The 16,614-nt window shown below is 42.7% G+C and overlaps 1 protein-coding gene across 6 annotated transcripts in view; it reads left to right on the top strand.

Annotated features, from left to right (window-relative positions):
• Window positions 1-16,614, top strand: part of lrrk2 (leucine-rich repeat kinase 2) — a 56,486-nt gene that overhangs the window by 15,617 nt on the left and 24,255 nt on the right. For 5 of the 6 annotated variants that reach the window (XR_008066812.1, XM_052466284.1, XM_052466281.1 and 2 more), the window contains exons 19-30: window positions 598-862; window positions 1,082-1,270; window positions 2,691-2,797; window positions 2,987-3,077; window positions 3,172-3,383; window positions 3,573-3,823; window positions 4,087-4,235; window positions 4,517-4,610; window positions 4,763-4,952; window positions 5,304-5,485; window positions 8,002-8,225; window positions 13,477-13,604. Coding sequence is in view for 5 of the 6 variants with exons in the window: in XM_052466284.1 (XP_052322244.1) it covers window positions 598-862; window positions 1,082-1,270; window positions 2,691-2,797; window positions 2,987-3,077; window positions 3,172-3,383; window positions 3,573-3,823; window positions 4,087-4,235; window positions 4,517-4,610; window positions 4,763-4,952; window positions 5,304-5,485; window positions 8,002-8,225; window positions 13,477-13,604 (2,082 nt within the window). In the remaining variant the exon portion in view is untranslated. The remainder of the gene's footprint in view (window positions 1-597; window positions 863-1,081; window positions 1,271-2,690; window positions 2,798-2,986; window positions 3,078-3,171; window positions 3,384-3,572; window positions 3,824-4,086; window positions 4,236-4,516; window positions 4,611-4,762; window positions 4,953-5,303; window positions 5,486-8,001; window positions 8,226-13,476; window positions 13,605-16,614) is intronic. The other variant, XM_052466283.1, reaches the window with a different exon arrangement.

Genomic DNA, 16,614 nt, shown 5'->3' with positions numbered 1-16,614 from the left:
AACTACACCCACTTTGCCAAAGCACAGCCCCCACACCACTAGACAGATATCTTCAACCACCAACTTACCATCCTGAGACAAGGCCGAGTATAGCCCACAAAGATCTCCGCCACGGCACAACCCAAGGGGGGGATCACAGGAACCAACTTGGATTGTTGGAAAAATTGTTGGATTGTTGGAAAAATGACTTGTGTCATGCACAAAGTAGATGTACTAACTGACTTGCCAAAACTATAGTTTGTTAACAGGAAATTTGTGGAGGCGTTGAAAAACTAGTTTTAATGACTCCAACCTAAGTATATGTAAACCTCCGACTTCAACTGTATGTACATTACCAGTCAATAGTTTGGACACACCTACCCATTCAAAGGTTTTTCTTTATATTTATTATTTTCTACATTTTGGAATAATAGTGAAGACATAAACTATGAAACAACACATGGAATCATGAACTTATCCTTTGCAGCAGAGGTGACTCTGGGTCATTCAGGCCCTAAACATTTTCTAAATTATTACATTTTGGGAGCTCAGTTCTTAGGCTTTGCCCTTCGAACCCCCCCGCCTGCTCAACCACTTCCCCACTGCATCCCCTCCCAGGTGTGTGAGCAGGGCGGGCCTCTGCAGCTTGTGGTGCTGCTTCTCAGTCGAGGGGTCCATGAGCAGCACCTGCGTGGGGCCCTGGGGGCCAGCGTACGTCGTGGGGACGGCCCTGCGATCATCCAGCTACTGGGGCGTCTGGGGCTGGACCTGAACAACAATGCCCTCTGTCTGGGGGGGTTCAGGCTGGGTCGGGTGGATGCTGCCTGGCTCAGCCCCCTGCTCGCTGAACGAGGTCGCGCCAACAGTCTACCCTCCAGCACAAGTGAGTCTAGTCACTGATGCTGATTTCCAGTTATAGACTTAGATTCTCCTGTAGGTCTCTATATCTTATTTGAAGGAAAGCTGTAACTATCATATTGCCTACACATTTCCAATCTAGAATGAATAGAACATTTATTTTGTTATGTACTGTACGTGTGCATATGTATTTGGGTTAAAAACCTGGGATAAAGGATGTGTGTTCTCTCTGTTTTGTTTTCAGGTAAGGGTGCATGTTTAGCTCGGTACGTGTTATCCTTCCAGAGGGGTAAGACGACCCCTACTCCCTCCACCCCCAGGTCTCTAGCTGACCCCTGCCTTACCTCTGGGTACATGTCAGACGAGAGTGATGACTCCAGCTTCCTGTCTTTAGAGGACAGTCTGGTCTTCAACGACGATATGGAGAGTGACGGTGAGGACCATGGGACACACAGAACAGTGCTCCTTGTCAACGTTCAAATCATGTTTATTTCAAACTTTTTACTCACTCTTGATAATCACAATGGAATCACTTGGTAAAAAATAACAACAAGTTAAACAAGGTTATTTGGTATCTAATAAACTTAGCAAAAAAGAAACATCCTCTCACTTTCAACTGCATTTATTTTCAGCAAACTTAACATGTGTAAATATTTGTATGAACATAAGATTCAACAACTGAGACAAAAACTGAACAAGTTCCACAGACATGTGACTAACAGAATTTGAATAATGTGTCCCTGAACAAAGGGGGGGTCAAAATCAAAAGTAACAGTCAGTATCTGGTGTGGCCACCAGCTGCATTAAGTGCTGCAGTGCATCTCCTCATTTGTACCAGATTTTCCAGTTCTTGCTGTGAGATGTTCCCCACTCTTCCACCAAGGAAGATTGATTGAGATTGCCTGCAGTGACAACAAGCTCAGTCCGATGATGCTGTGACACACCGCCCCAGACCATGACCGACCCTCCACCTCCAAATCGATCCCGCTCAAGAGTACAGGCCTCGGTGTAACACTCATTCCTTTGACGATAAACTCAAATCTGACCATCACCCTTGGTGAGACAAAACCGTGACTCATCAGTGAAGAGCACTTTTTGCCAGTCCTGTCTGGTCCAGCGAAGGTGGGTTTGTGCCCATAGGAGACGATTTCTGGTGAGGACCTGCCTTACAACAGGCCAACAAGCCCTCAGTCCAGCCTCTCTCAGCCTATTGCGGACAGTCTGAGCACTGATGGAGGGATTGTGCGTTCCTGGTGTAACTCGGGCAGTTGTTGCCATCCTGTACCTGTCCCACAGGTGTGATGTTTGGATGTACCGATCCTGTGCAGGTGTTGTTACACGTGGTCTGCCACAGCTGTCCGTCCTGTCTCACTGTAGCGCTGTCTTAGGCGTCTCACAGTACGGACAATGCAATTTATTGCCCTGGCCACATCTGCAGTCCTCATGCCTCCTTCCAGCAAGCCTAAGGCACGTTCACACAGATGAGCAGGGACCCTGGGCATCTTTCTTTTGGTGTTTTTCAGAGTCAGTAGAAAGGCCTCTTTAGTGTCCTAAGTTTTCGTAACTGTGACCTTAATTACCTACCGTCTGTAAGCTGTTAGTGTGTTAACGACCGTTCCACAGGTGCATGTTCATTAATTGTTGAATTGGACAGTGTTTAAACCCTTTACAATAAAGATCTGTGAAGTTAGTTCGATTTTTACGAATTATCTTTGCAAGACAGGGTCCTGAAAAAGGGACATTTCTTTTTTTTGCTGAGATTATAATAGCTAATTTGGTGACTGTTAATTATTGGCCACAGTTGCCTTATTTTGGGAATGTCTTGCTTACTGGATGTCTCCTTATTTTCACAGGAAGTGATTCGCTTTTGTTGGCACTGTCCACCAATGATTTGTCGGAGGAGTGGAAGGCAGGGTCACAAAAGAGGAAGAACGGGCGTCGCAGGCACTTTAGCTCCGAGGTGGGCTATCTTCTTTACGACCAATAGAAATATTGTTTATTTTTTAACTTACTCTATTTCAGAGAAAAAACTTAACTGTCCCCCTCTCTCTTTCTTGCTCTCTCGCTCTCTTTCAATAAATGAATTAATTAAGATATGTGCCAATCAATTTACCAATTAAACCAATTAATTTACTAACCAATCAAACAGTCCTGTATCCATCCGAAGGGAGTCCAGGGTGAGGTTGAGCTCAACGAGCCACTTCAGAGGAGGTATGGCAGGACAACCCCTAACCAGAAAGGTACTTACAGTACATTAGTTTTACTTGCCCTTGTTCAAAATATCAATGGTATCATATCAATGGTTATCCATTATTTCTATTGTTTCTACTGCAGGTATTCACTCCCCAGTCTTGAGCTCTGGGTATAACTCCTCCCCTCTGGTTGGGGACAGAGAGTGGATCCGCCTGCTGGACCTATCAGGGAATGAGCTGGACTCTGTGTCATGTTTGTTGGGCGACGGTTCTGTCCGACAGCAGCTGGAGCACCTGTATCGACTAGACTTGAGCCAGAACAGCCTATCAGAGTTCCCCTCTGGGCTGTGTGAGGTGTGGGGTCTGTTCAGAATGCTTCAATGTTGTATAGGTGATGCAAAATGTAAAAATGGTGGGGAATTCAATGTTCGGTTAATCTACAGAATCTTGTCAGTATCTAAAAAAAATATTCATCATTTTATACAATTTATTGTTGCGATGATTTATTTAATACTTCAAAATAATAATAATTATACTTCTTAGAGCTTGAAGAGTCTGACACGTCTGGATCTCCAAGGCAACCAGTTGCAGTCGTTGCCGGCAGAGCTTCTGGCCCTGCCCTCACTGACCATGCTCAACGTGTCACGTAACTGTGTCGGCCCGCTTCTGACCCTTGACCCCGCCGTCACCTGCCCGTCGCTACGGCAACTCAACCTGTCCTACAACCACATCACCACCTTCCCCCACCAGCTGGGCCGGGCCATGGAGCGACTGGAGGAGCTGTCCCTCGAGGGGTATGATTGGAAATGGAGTTCTTTGGATCACTGCTGAATGTTTTACTTTAGCTGTGTAATAGGCACAAAATTATATTATAAATAATTACAAAGCAGGAATTGGTGTTTAGTTTTTGTCAAACATGTACATTTGACCCATCTGGCGCTAGACAGGTTCAATTAAATCCTCAAAATATTTGAAAGAACTACTCAGATTTGAACCCAAGTATGTGACAAAATATCATGAATATAACTTTGTCTCTACACCTTTTCCTCTCCTGTAGGAACAGAATGAGTGAGCTGTGGTCTCCTCTGTGTCTTCTGGAGATGAAGCTCCTAGACATCAGTAAGAACAGTGTGGAGAGCATCTCACGTGACTTCCTGTCTGGCTGCCCCAAACTAGAGAACTTCAGTGCTTGTACCAACCATCTCAGTAAGTACATGGTAACGCAGTTACTTACTTAATCCTTTTTAATGGTGACAGAACATGGGGTCTGTACTGGTTCTCCAATGCTGTCTTACAATGGATTATTATTTGGTACAATTATTAGGCATATCTGTGAAGTCATTCAAGTCTAACCGATTTCTAGAAAAAGTATTGCCAGACAAATTAATAAATGTTGTTAATTCGAGATAAACAATTCATTTGTGTATGTAGTGACATAAGAACATATTCATTGTATGACATTGTGTTTTGTGTTTCTGCTGTCATAGGTTCGCTGTCACATCTTCCCTCAAAGATAACAACTCTGAAGTTATCACATAACAGTTTCACTACCATTCCTCAAGCCGTTCTGGATCTTCCAAAGTAAGTTTGATGTTTTAGTGAAGGCAACTACATTGATGTAGAAGGCGTTTATTAGTTAACTATTATTTGAGTAAAAACTGCTTATTAGTGTGCAAAAATGTTTCTGACTTGAGATTCAATACGACTCATCCTTGATTTTTCTTTGCTTTCAGTTTACGGTCTGTGGATATGAGGACCAATGACATCACAGTTTTACCGGGGCCGTGCGCCTGGGCATCCGTCAACCTGCGGGAGCTCATGTTCAGTCAGAACCGCATCGGAGTGCTGGACCTGAGTGGAACTGAAGTTTACAAGTGGGCCAGACTGGAGAAACTACACCTGAGTGACAATAAGCTCACAGAGGTCAGCATGTATTTATTCATCTTATTAATATTTCATTGACATGGTCATTTAGCAGACACCAAAGTGACTGACAGTGATCACACGTGTCACAATAAGTATGTGACATTTGTTAGCACCAGGCAATCTAACTAACTACCATTAAAACGGTTGTATATGGTGAACAGGGACAATACAGTACTCAATGCTTCTCACACCTCCATCATAAACTGCATGTTCTCTCTAGAACAGGTCTCTTGTAAAATATATGTTATCTCAAGGAGAGTAAGAAGGTTAAATAAAATATATTTTAAAATATAAAAGTACATTTCCTATCAGTGGTATTATTGACCTTTTCACCCCTGTCTGTTTCAGGTCCCTCCTCAGATCGGCCTGCTGGAGGAGCTGACCTCTCTCGACTTGAGCCGTAATGGCGGCCTGCGCTCCTTCCCTGACGAGATGGGCAAGCTGAGCCGGCTGTGGGACTTGCCACTGGATGGCCTGCGCCTCAGCCTGGATCTGAAGCACATTGGCAACAAGACCAAAGACATAGTCAGGTGAATGTCTGCAAAGAAATGCTTACTTGCAGGTTCCTTCTCGACAATGAAACAACAATAAGAAAGAAGAAAATATCAGAATACGAACATAAAGTAAATGGCTCAAAATAATAAATATTTTAGCATAAGTATAATACAGGAAGGCACCATTTATAGTCTAATATTTACTTGTGTTTTGGGGAAGGGGGGGATGGGAGGCAGTGTATAAACTGAGCAGTATAATGGTAGCAGCAGTTGTGATGTGTGTGTGTGTGTGTGTGTAGCATGAATGTGTGTGTGCTAAGTTATGGAGAATCAGAGCAGGTGGTCAGGCCAGTTCATGTGTTCAGCAGTCTGATGTCTTGTAGATTGCCCGTTGGTTTCAGACCTCGTGATCCGATACCATCTGAAAGACGGTAAGGGAGAGAACAGCTTGTGACTGGGCTGTGTGGGGTCCTTGATGATGCTGTGTGCCTTCCTCAGGCACCGTTCTGAGTAGATGACCTGAATGGGTGGGAGCACCGTCCCAGTGATGTACTGAGCCGTCTTCACCACCCCCGGAGGGCCTGTGGTCGTGGATGGAGCAATTCCCATTCTAGGCCGTGGTACAACCGGTCAGGATGCTCTCGATGGTGCACATGGTTTCCAGGTGTTTGTGAGCCCTTATTATGAGCCCTTCTCTCCTCAGGATTGAGGTCAGGGCTTTGGGATGGACACTCCAATACCTTGACTTTGTTGTCCTTAAGCCATTTTGCCACAACTCTAGAAGTATGCTTGGGGGTCATTGTCCATTTGGAAGACCCATTTGCGACCAAGCTTTAACTTTCTGACTGATGTCTTGAGATGTTGCTTCAATATATCCACATACTTTTCCTACCTCATGATGCCATCTATTTTGTGAAGTGCACCAGGCCCTCCTGCAGCAAAGCACCCCCACAACATGATACTACCACCCCCGTGCTTCACAGTTGGGATGGTGTTCTTCGGCTTGCAAGCCTCCTCCTTCTCCCTCCAAACATAACAATGGTCATTATGGCTAAACAGTCCTACTTTTTGTTTCATCAGACCAGAGGACATTTCTCCAAAGAGTACGATCTTTGTCCCCATGTGCAGTTGCAAACCATAGTCTGGCTTTTTTATGGCGGTTTTGGAGCAGCGGTTTCTTCCTTGCTGAGCGGCCTTTCAGGTTATGTCGATATAGGACTCGTTTTACTGTGTATATAGATACTTTTGTACCTGTTTCCTCCAGCATCTTCACAAGGTTCTTTGCTGTTGTTCTGGGATTGATTTGCACTTTTCGCACCAAAGTACGTTCATCTCTAGGAGACAGAACGCGTCTCCTTCCTGAGTGGTATGACGGCTGCGTGGTCCCTTGGTGTTTATACTTGCGTACTATTGTTTGTACAGATGAACGTGGTACCTTCAGGCGTTTGGAAATTGCTCCCAAGGATGAACCAGATTTGTGGAGGACCAGAATTTTTTTCTGAGGTCTTAGCTGATTTCTTTTGATTTTCCCATGATGTCAAGCAAAGAGGCACTGAGTTTGAAGGTAGGCCTTGAAATACATCCACAGGTACACCTCTAATTGACTCAAATGATGTCAATTAGCCTATCAGAATCTTCTAAAGCCATGAAATAATTTTCTGGAATTGTCCAAGCTGTTTAAAGGCACAGTCAGCTTAGTGTATGTACACTTCTGACCCACTGGAATTGTGATACAGTGAATTATAAATGAAATAATCTGTCTGTAAACAATTGTTGGAGAAATTACTTGTGTCATGCGCAAAGTAGCTGTCCTTACCGACTTGCCAAAACTAGGAGTGGTTGAAAAATGAGTTTCAATGACACCAACCTAAGGGAATGTAAACTTCCGACTTCAACTGTAGCGTCATACCAAAGAAGACAAGGCTGTAATCGCTGCCAAAGGTGCTTCAACAAAGTACTGAGTAAAGGGTCTGAATATTTATGTACATGTGATATTTCAGTTTTCTATTATACATTTTTCTAAACAATTTTCGCTTTGTCATTAAATTGTATTGTATGTAGATTGGTGAGGGAAAAAACTATTTAATCAATTTTAGAATAAGGCTGTAATGTAACAAAATGTGGAAAAAGTCAAGGGGTCTGAATACTTTGAATGCACTGCATTCCTCAATGTTGATGTTGAGTCCTGTTTGGATGAATCTTTGAACATTATTCCAATCAACATTCTTAAAACAATCCTACAGTATTGGGGGCGATGGCTTTGTACGCTTCACAGATGTTTGTGTATACATGGTCTTGCATGCTGGATCCTCTTTGGGCAAGATACATGTTGGCGATACAAAAAAAATATATAATAATAATAAAAAATAAAAAACATGTATTGACATTTAACCCAAAAAGCAATGCTATCTGTCAGAGGGAATTCTGAATGAACAGGTGGTGGCTTTTGATAGGTTTGAATTTGCTCCAGAGTTCCCCTTTCAAACAAAAGCCTAATCCCGTTCACAAAACTCCCCCAAATAAATCACTCTCTCCTGTATCCTGTAACTCAGGTTCCTCCAGCAGCGTCTGAAGAAAGCCGTTCCGTACTACCGGATGAAGCTGATTGTGGTTGGGAATGCCGACAGTGGTAAGACTGCTCTGATCCGACAGCTGATGAAGCTCAAGCGTTCTCAGTGGCAGATGGAGCAGCCCACCGCTGGGATCGACGTCAGAGATTGGACCATCCGGGACCGGGATAAGAAGAACATGGTGCTCAACGTCTGGGACTTCTCAGGTGGGTCAACCGTCAACTGCCAACTGTGACATCTGGTCTGGATACTCACTAGTGATGTGGGATTTTTTTTTGTTGAGTTGTATATCACAATATTATTTTGGACGATATTATGTTGATACATTAAATCAAATTGTATTTGTAACATGCGCCGAATACAACAAGTGTAGACCTTACAGTGAAATGCTTACTTAAAAGCGCTTAACCAACGATGCAGTTTTAAGAAAATACCTTAAAAAGTAAGAGATAAGAAAAACAAATAATTAAAGAGCAGCAGTGAATAACAATAGCAGGGTGAAATACAGGGGGTACCAGTACAGAGTCCATGTGGAGGCTATATACAGGGGGTACCAGTACAGAGTCAATGTGGAGGCTATATACAGGGGGTACCGGTACAGAGTCAATGTGGAGGCTATATACAGGGGGTACCGGTACAGAGTCAATGTGGAGGCTATATACAGGGGGTACCGGTACAGAGTCAATGTGGAGGCTATATACAGGGGGTACCGGTACAGAGTCAATGTGGAGGCTATATACAGGGGGTACCGGTGTCAAGGTACTTGAGATAATTATGCACATGCAGGTAGGGTTGTTTAAAGTGGCAGAGAGAACAGTCTATGACTAGGGTGGCTAGGCTGGAGTCTTTGACGATTTTTAGGGCCTTCCTCTGATACTGCCTGGTATAGAGGTCCTGGATGGCAGGGAGCTTGGCCCTGTTGATGTACTGGGCCGTACGCACTACCCTCTGTAGTGCATTGCGGTCGGAGACCGAGCATTTGCCATATCAGGCAGTGATGCAACCCGTCAGGATGCTCTCGATGGTGGAGCTGTAAAATCCTTTGAGGATCTGAGGACCCATGCCAAATCGTCTCCTGAGGGGGAATAGGTTTTGTCGTGCCCACTTCACGACTATCTTGGTGTGCTTGGACCATGTTAGTTTGTTGTTGATGTGGATGCCAAGGAACTTGAAGCTCTCAACCTGCTCCACTACAGCCCCGTCGATGAGAATGAAGGCGTGCTCGGTCCTCTTTTTCCTGTAGTCCACAATCATCTCCTTTGTCTTGATCACGTTGAGGGAGAGGTTGTTGTCCTTGCACCGCATGGTCAGGTCTCTGACTTTCCTATAGGCTGTCTCATCGTTGTCAGTGATCATGCTTACCACTGTTGTGTCATCAGCAAACTTAATGATGGTGTTGGAGTTGTGCCTGGCCATGCAGTCATGAGTGAACAGGGAGTACAGGAGGGGACTGAGCACGTACCCCTGAGAGGCCCCTGTGTTGAGGATCAGTGTGGCGGATGTGTTGTAAGCTACCCTGACCACCTGGGGGCGGCCCGTCAGGAAGTCTAGGATCCAGTTGCAGAGGGAGGTGTTTAGTCTCAGGGTCTTTAGATTAGTGATGAGTTTTGAGGGAACCATGGTGTTGAACGCTGAGCTGTAGTCAATTAATAGCATTCTCACATAGGTGTTCCTTTTGTCCAGGTGGGAAAGGGCAGTGTGAAGTGCGATAGAGATTGCATCATCTGTGGATCTGTTGGTGCGATATGCAAATTGGAGTGGGTCTAGGGTTTCTGGGATAATGGTGATGTTGTGAGCTATGACCAGCCTTTCAAAGCATTTCATAGCCACAGACGTGAAACTTGACCCCAAGTATCGCGTTTGCCTGGTAGCATTAGAAAGCCCTAGTCGGCTAAAACGTCTCAATCTCTGGTATTTTTCATCCTATAGCTTGTTCTCCGTCTTCTTTTTAAATAGTGAGCCATGTTTTCAGCACTTTTATTTACATGACTGAAACTCATTTTCTCATACTCTCTGGTCTCTCTGCAGCAGACATACTGTTTGGAACATTAAATCGCAATAACGAATCACAATACAATGCCTTCAAAGTATTCATACCCCTTGACTTATGCCAAATTTGGTTGTGTTACAACCTGAAATCAAAATGGATTATTTTTTCTCACATATCTACACACAATACACCATAATGACAGTGAATATGTTTTTTAAAAGTTTTTGCACATTGTATTGAAAATAAGATAAAGAAATATCTAATAACATAATTATTCACACCCCTGAGTCAATACATGTTAGAAACCTTTGTCAGGAGTTACAGAGTCTTTCTGGGTAAGTCTCTAAGAGCTTTGAACAACTGGATTGTATAACATTATTATTTTTTTAATTCTTCAAGCTTTGTCAAGTTGGTTGTTGATCATTGCTCGACAACCATTTAAATCTTGCCATAGATTCACAAGCAGATTTAAGTCAAAACTGTAACTTGGCCACTCAGGAACATTCAATGTCGTCTTGGTAAGCAACTCCAGTGTATATTTGGCCTTGTGTTTTAGGTTATTGTCCTGCTGAAAGGTGAATTTTTCTCCCAGTGTCTTTTGGAAAGCAGACTGAACAAGGTTTTCCTCTAGGATATTGTCTGTGCTTCGCTCTATTCCATTTCTTTGCATCCTACAAATGGCAAGCATACCCATAACATGATGCAGCCTCCACCATGCTTCAAAATATGAAGAGTTGTAGTCAGTGATGTGTTGGATTTGCACCAAACATAATGCTCTGTATTCAGGACATGAAGTTAATTTCTTTGCCACATTTATTGCAGTATTACTTCATGCATCCTGTGTGCAACAATGCACTGCTTTGGAATATTTTTTCTCTGTACAGGCTTCCTTTTCACGTGTCATTTAGGTTAGTATTGTGGAGTAACTACAATGTTATTGATCCATCCTCAGTTCTCCTATCACAACGATTAACTAACTGTTAACGTCACCACTGGCCTCATACAATCCCTGAGCGATTTCCTTCCTCTCCAGCAACTGAGTTAGGAAGGACACCTGTATATTTGTAGTTACTGGTTGTATTGATACATCATCAATAGTGTAATTAATACCTTCCCAATGCTCAAAGGGATATTCAATGTTTGCTTTTTCACCCATCTACCAATAGATGTCGTCTTTGGTTGAATCTGTGTTTGAAAATGACTTAACTGAGGGACCTTCCAGATAATTGTATGTGTGGGGTACAGAGATGAGGTAGTCATTCAAAAACCCTGTTAAACACTATTATTGAACACAGTGTGTGTCCATGCAAGTTCTTATGTGACTTGTTAAGCACATTTTTACTACTGAACTTATTTACTGAGCCATTTGATTAGATGTTCAGGAGTCTTATGGCTTGGGGTATAAGCAGTTTAGAAGCCTCCAGTACCGCTGTGGACTAATAAACTAATAAAAGAATGGACGAGAGGTCCTGGACCTGAAGAACAGTTTGCATTTCTCCCACAGTCAGCTCGATGAGTTTAGACAGGAGAATGGCAAGATGACAGCAATCTGTATGTCATTGAGAGAGGACACTAGTTCTGTATGTGAATGCATAATAACAATGGGAAAAAAAAATAAGCTGATTATATATCAGTCAAGGCGGAACAACGTGGTTGTGGACGAAATTGCAGAATCTCCACGAGTGAAATGATCTCAGTGAAACTGAAGATGGACCATAGGAAGAATGAGAGTGCGCCAACAGGACTGGAAAACCCACCGCCATCCCAGGTGACAGGCCCAGGCCGATAGTGGTCAAGTTCCTGAGGTTCAAGGACCTGATAGCTGTTCTGCAAAGAGCCAACATCTTGAGAGGAATGTACTGTATATCTTCCTCAACAAGGACTATCCTGAAGCTGTAGAGAAGACTTTAAGTCAAGTGTTATTAAAGTGTTGTGGTTGCAGGTTCACCTGGCACATCTAAAGCCTTTTCTTGCTATAGGCCACCAAGTGCTAAACACTATTATTGAACACAGTGTGTGTCCATGCAAGTTCTTATGCGACTTGTTAAGCACATTTTTACTACTGAACTTATTTAGGCTTGCCGTAAAAGGGGTTGAATACTTGACTCAAGTTATTTCAGCTTTTCATTTTTTAATTAATTTGTTTAAAAAATTATAATAATAATCAAAAACCATAATTCCACTTTGGGGTATTGGGGGTGTAGGACAGTGACACAATCTCAATGTAATATGTTTTAAATTCAGGCTGTAACACAATAAAATGTGGGGGAAAATGTTCAAGGGTATGAATACTTTATGAAGGCAGTGCCCTCAAAGTATTAAGATGACTTTCCTTTTTCCACGTTTTGTTGGGTTACAGCCTTATTCTGAAATGGATTCAATGTTTTTTTTCCTTCTCATCAATAAACACAATACCCATAGAGACAAAGCAAAAACAGGTTTTTAGAAGTGTTTGCTAATTTATTACAATTGAAATACTGAAATATCACATTTACATAAGTTTTCAGACCCTTTTCTCAGTACTTTGAAGCACCTTTTGCAGCGATTACAGCCTCAAGTCTTCTTGGGTATGATGCTACAAGCTTGTATTTGTGGAGTTTCTCCCATTCTTCTCTGCAGATCCTCTCAAGCTCTGTCAGGTTGGAACGGGGAGCGTCGTTGCACAGATATTTTCAGGTCTCTCCAGAGATGTTCCATCGGGTTCAAGTCAGGGCTCTGGCTGAGCCACTTAAGGACATTCAGAGACTTGTCGCGAAGCCACTCCTGTGTTATCTTGGCTGTGTGCTTAGGGGCAGGTTTTGTCAGGATTGAGGGGAAATGAACGGCGCAAAATACCCAGATCATTGATGAAAACCTGTTCCAAAGTGCTCAGGACCTCAGACTGGGGCAAAGGTTCATCTTCCAGCAGGACAACAATCCTAAGTACACAGCCAAGACGATGCAGGAGTAGCTTCATTACAAGCCTCTTAATGTCCTTGGGTGGGCCAGCCAGAGCCCGGACTTGAACCCGATCGAACATCTCTGGAGAGACCTGAAAATAGCTGTGCAGCAACGCTCCACATCCAACCTGATAGAGCTTGAGTGGATCTGCAGAGAAGAATGGGTTAAGCTCCCCAAATACAGGTGTGCCAAGCTTTTAGCGTCCTACCCAAGAAGACTCGAGGCTGTAATCACTGCCTAAGGTGCTTCAACAAAGTACTGAGTAATGGGTCTGAATACTTAAGTTAATGTTGATTTCAGTCTTTTTTAATCAGTACAAAAACATTTAAAAACATTTTTTGCTTTGTCATTATGGGGTATTGTGTGTAGAATTTTACTTTAGAATAAGGTTGTTACGTTACAATGTGGAAAAAGTCAAGGGTTCTGAATACTTTCCAAATGCACTGTATGTTTGGGTTTCACGGTCTGGATTGAGTCTTGAAGGTTTTGTTCTGGCGGTCTTGACCCTCTCTCTGCTCTTTGTTCAGGTGGGGAGGAGTTCAGTGGTTCTCACCCCCACTTCCTTACCCCCCGGGCCCTCTACCTGGTTGTGTACGACCTCAGTAAGGGGGCTGCCCAGGTGGACGCGCTCAAACCCTGGCTCTTCAACATCAAGGTGAGTCACACCCATACCTTTTTGTAAATGTTTTGTTGTTTTTTGTCACTGTTGCGAGTGCATACATTTTCGTACACACAACTGGAAGTAGTATTTTTTACATTGCAAATACTGTTTTCTCGATTGAACTTGCCTGGAGCAATCAAACCAATGGAATAAACCCCAAAGTGCAAAGCAAACCCGCCCATCTGTCACTCCAGATAGGCTCAATCAAATGTTCAATGTATTTTAAAGAATACAATTCCATAATGAATGTCTCATGTCGTCACTTCCTGTTGACTAGATGTTCAGGAGTCTTATGGCTTGGGGGTATAAGCAGTTTAGAAGCCTCCAGTACCGCTGTGGACTAATAAACTAATAAAAGAATGGACGAGAGGTCCTGGACCTGAAGAACAGTTTGCATTTCTCCCACAGTCAGCTCGATGAGTTTAGACAGGAGAATGGCAAGATGACAGCAATCTGTATGTCATTGAGAGAGGACACCAGTTCTGTATGTTCTGATTATATCAGTCAAGGCGGAACAACGTGGTTGTGGACGAAATTTCAGAATCTCCACGAGACCTGGACGAGTCTGAGGACAGAGTGAGTGAAATGATCTCAGTGAAACTGAAGATGGACCATAGGAAGAATGAGGTGGAGTGCGCCAACAGGACTGGAAAACCCACCGCCATCCCAGGTGACAGGCCCAGGTCGATAGTGGTCAAGTTCCTGAGGTTCAAGGACCTGATAGCTGTTCTGCAAAGAGCCAACATCTTGAGAGGAATTTACTATATATTTTCCTCAACAAGGACTATCCTGAAGCTGTAGAGAAGACCTTAAGTCAAGTGTTATTAAAGTGTTGTGGTTGCAGGTTCACCTGGCACATCTAAAGCCTTTTCTTGCTATAGGCCACCAAGTGCTAACTGTCAGTATCTAAATAATGTGTGAAATGCTTGATAGTGTATGTGATGTAAACAGAGAGGTCAACTTTTTTGGTGACCTGAATATTGAATGGTTTTCATCAAGCTGTCTGCTCAAGAGGAAGCTTCTCACTGTAACCAGTGCCAGTAATCTGGTTCAGGTTATTAATCAACCTACTAGGGCGTTTACACCACTGGAACAAGATCATCCACATGTATTGATCACATTTTTACTAATATTGTAGAACTGTGTTCTAAAGCTGTATCCGTATCCATGCAGTGATCACAGTATAGTGGCTATATCCAGGGAGCCAACCTTCCAAAGCTGGTCCTAAAATAGTGTATTGCTTGCTGCGTCTCTTATGTGGATGATGTTAAAAAATATGTGTTGGTCTGAGGTGATTAATAATGAGCATGCTGACGCTGCACATTTTATTAATTTATGAAATTGCTTCTTCCAATTATTGATAAACATGCACCTGTTAAGAAACTGACTGTTAGAACTGTTTAAGCTCCATGGCTTGATGAGGAATTGAACAACTGTATGGTTGAAAGAGATGGGGCAAAAGAAGTGGCTAATGAGTCGGTGCACGTCTGGCTTACTGCAAACTGAGAAATTGTGACTAAACTCAACAAAAAGAAAAAGAAACTGTAGTATGAAGCCAAGATCAATTAAATAAAGAATAATGGAGAGAAAAAACTTGAGTACTTTATATGAAATTAGACAAATTCAACTCCATCTTTCATCCAATCAGAAGGCATATTCATCAAAAACTTTTGTTGCCAATTATTTGAATGATTACTTCATTGGCAATCTTAAGCAGTACATGCCAACAACAAACAGTGAGCCATCGTACTCATGTATAGAGAAAAATGTAATAATGAAAGAAAAGCATTGCAAGTTAGAATTTTGTAAAGTTAGTATGGGAGTGGTGGAAAAATCAATAATGACAAACCTGGCATTGACAACTTAGATGGAAAGCTATGGAGGATGGTAGCTGACTCTATAGCCACTCCTATCTGTCATATCTTTAATCTGAGCCTAGAGGAAAGTCGGTCATTCCGCTACCCAAGAGTGGTAAAGCAGCATTTAATGGTTCTAACAGCAGACCTATCAGCTTGCTGCCAACTCTTAGCAAACTGTTGGTGTTTGACCAAATACAATGCTACTACTTGTAAACAAATTAACAAGACTTTCAGAATGCTTATAGAGATAAGCACTCATGTAATGCATTGACACAAATTACTGATGATTGGTTGAAAGAAATTGAAAATAAATAGATATTGAGAGCTGTACTGTTAGATTTCAGTGCAGCCTTTGATACTATTGACCATAACCTGTTGTTGAGAACTTATGTCTTTTCAACCTCTGCCATATCATGGATTCAGAGCTCTCTATCTAATAGCACTCAGATGGTTTTCTTTAATAGGAGCTTCTCTGTCAAACAAGTGTGGTGTACCGCAAGACACCTCTCTAGGCCCTCTTCTCTTTTCTATTTTTACCAATGACCTGCCACTGGCATTTAACAAAGCAGGTGTGTCCATGTTTGCTGATGATTCAACCATTAACGCATCAGCAACCACAGCTAATGAAGTCACTGAAACCCTTAACAAAGAGTTAGAGTCTGTTTTGGAATGGGTGGCCAGTAATAAACTGGTCCTGAACATCTCTAAAACTAAGAGCGTTGTATTTGGTACAAATTATTCCCTACGTTCTAGACCTCAGCTGAATATCCTAATGAATGGTGTGGCTGTTGAACAAGTTGAGTAGACTAAATTACTTGGGTGTTACCTTTAGTTTCTGAACAGTCATGGTCAAAACATATAGATTCAATGGTTGTGAAGATAGGGAAAGGTCTGTCCGTAATAAAGAGATGCTCTGCTTTCTTGACACCACACTCCACAAAGCATGTCCTGCAGGCTTTAGTTTTAGCTTATCTTGATGATTGTCCAGTCATATGGTCAAGTGATGCAAAGAAAGACCTCGATAAGCTGCAGCTGGCCCAGAACAGAGCGGCAAGTCTTGTCATCACAGGGCTAGTATTAATACTACGCATACCAGTCTCTCGACTATGCGTTCAGAAAAGACTGACTGCGTCACTTCATGTTTT

The sequence above is a fragment of the Oncorhynchus keta genome, chromosome 17, assembly GCF_023373465.1.
Source record: "Oncorhynchus keta strain PuntledgeMale-10-30-2019 chromosome 17, Oket_V2, whole genome shotgun sequence".
Classification (NCBI taxonomy): domain Eukaryota; kingdom Metazoa; phylum Chordata; class Actinopteri; order Salmoniformes; family Salmonidae; genus Oncorhynchus; species Oncorhynchus keta.
The sequence above is the reverse complement of the archived record's forward strand: the minus strand, read 5'-3'. Positions and strand labels throughout refer to the sequence as shown.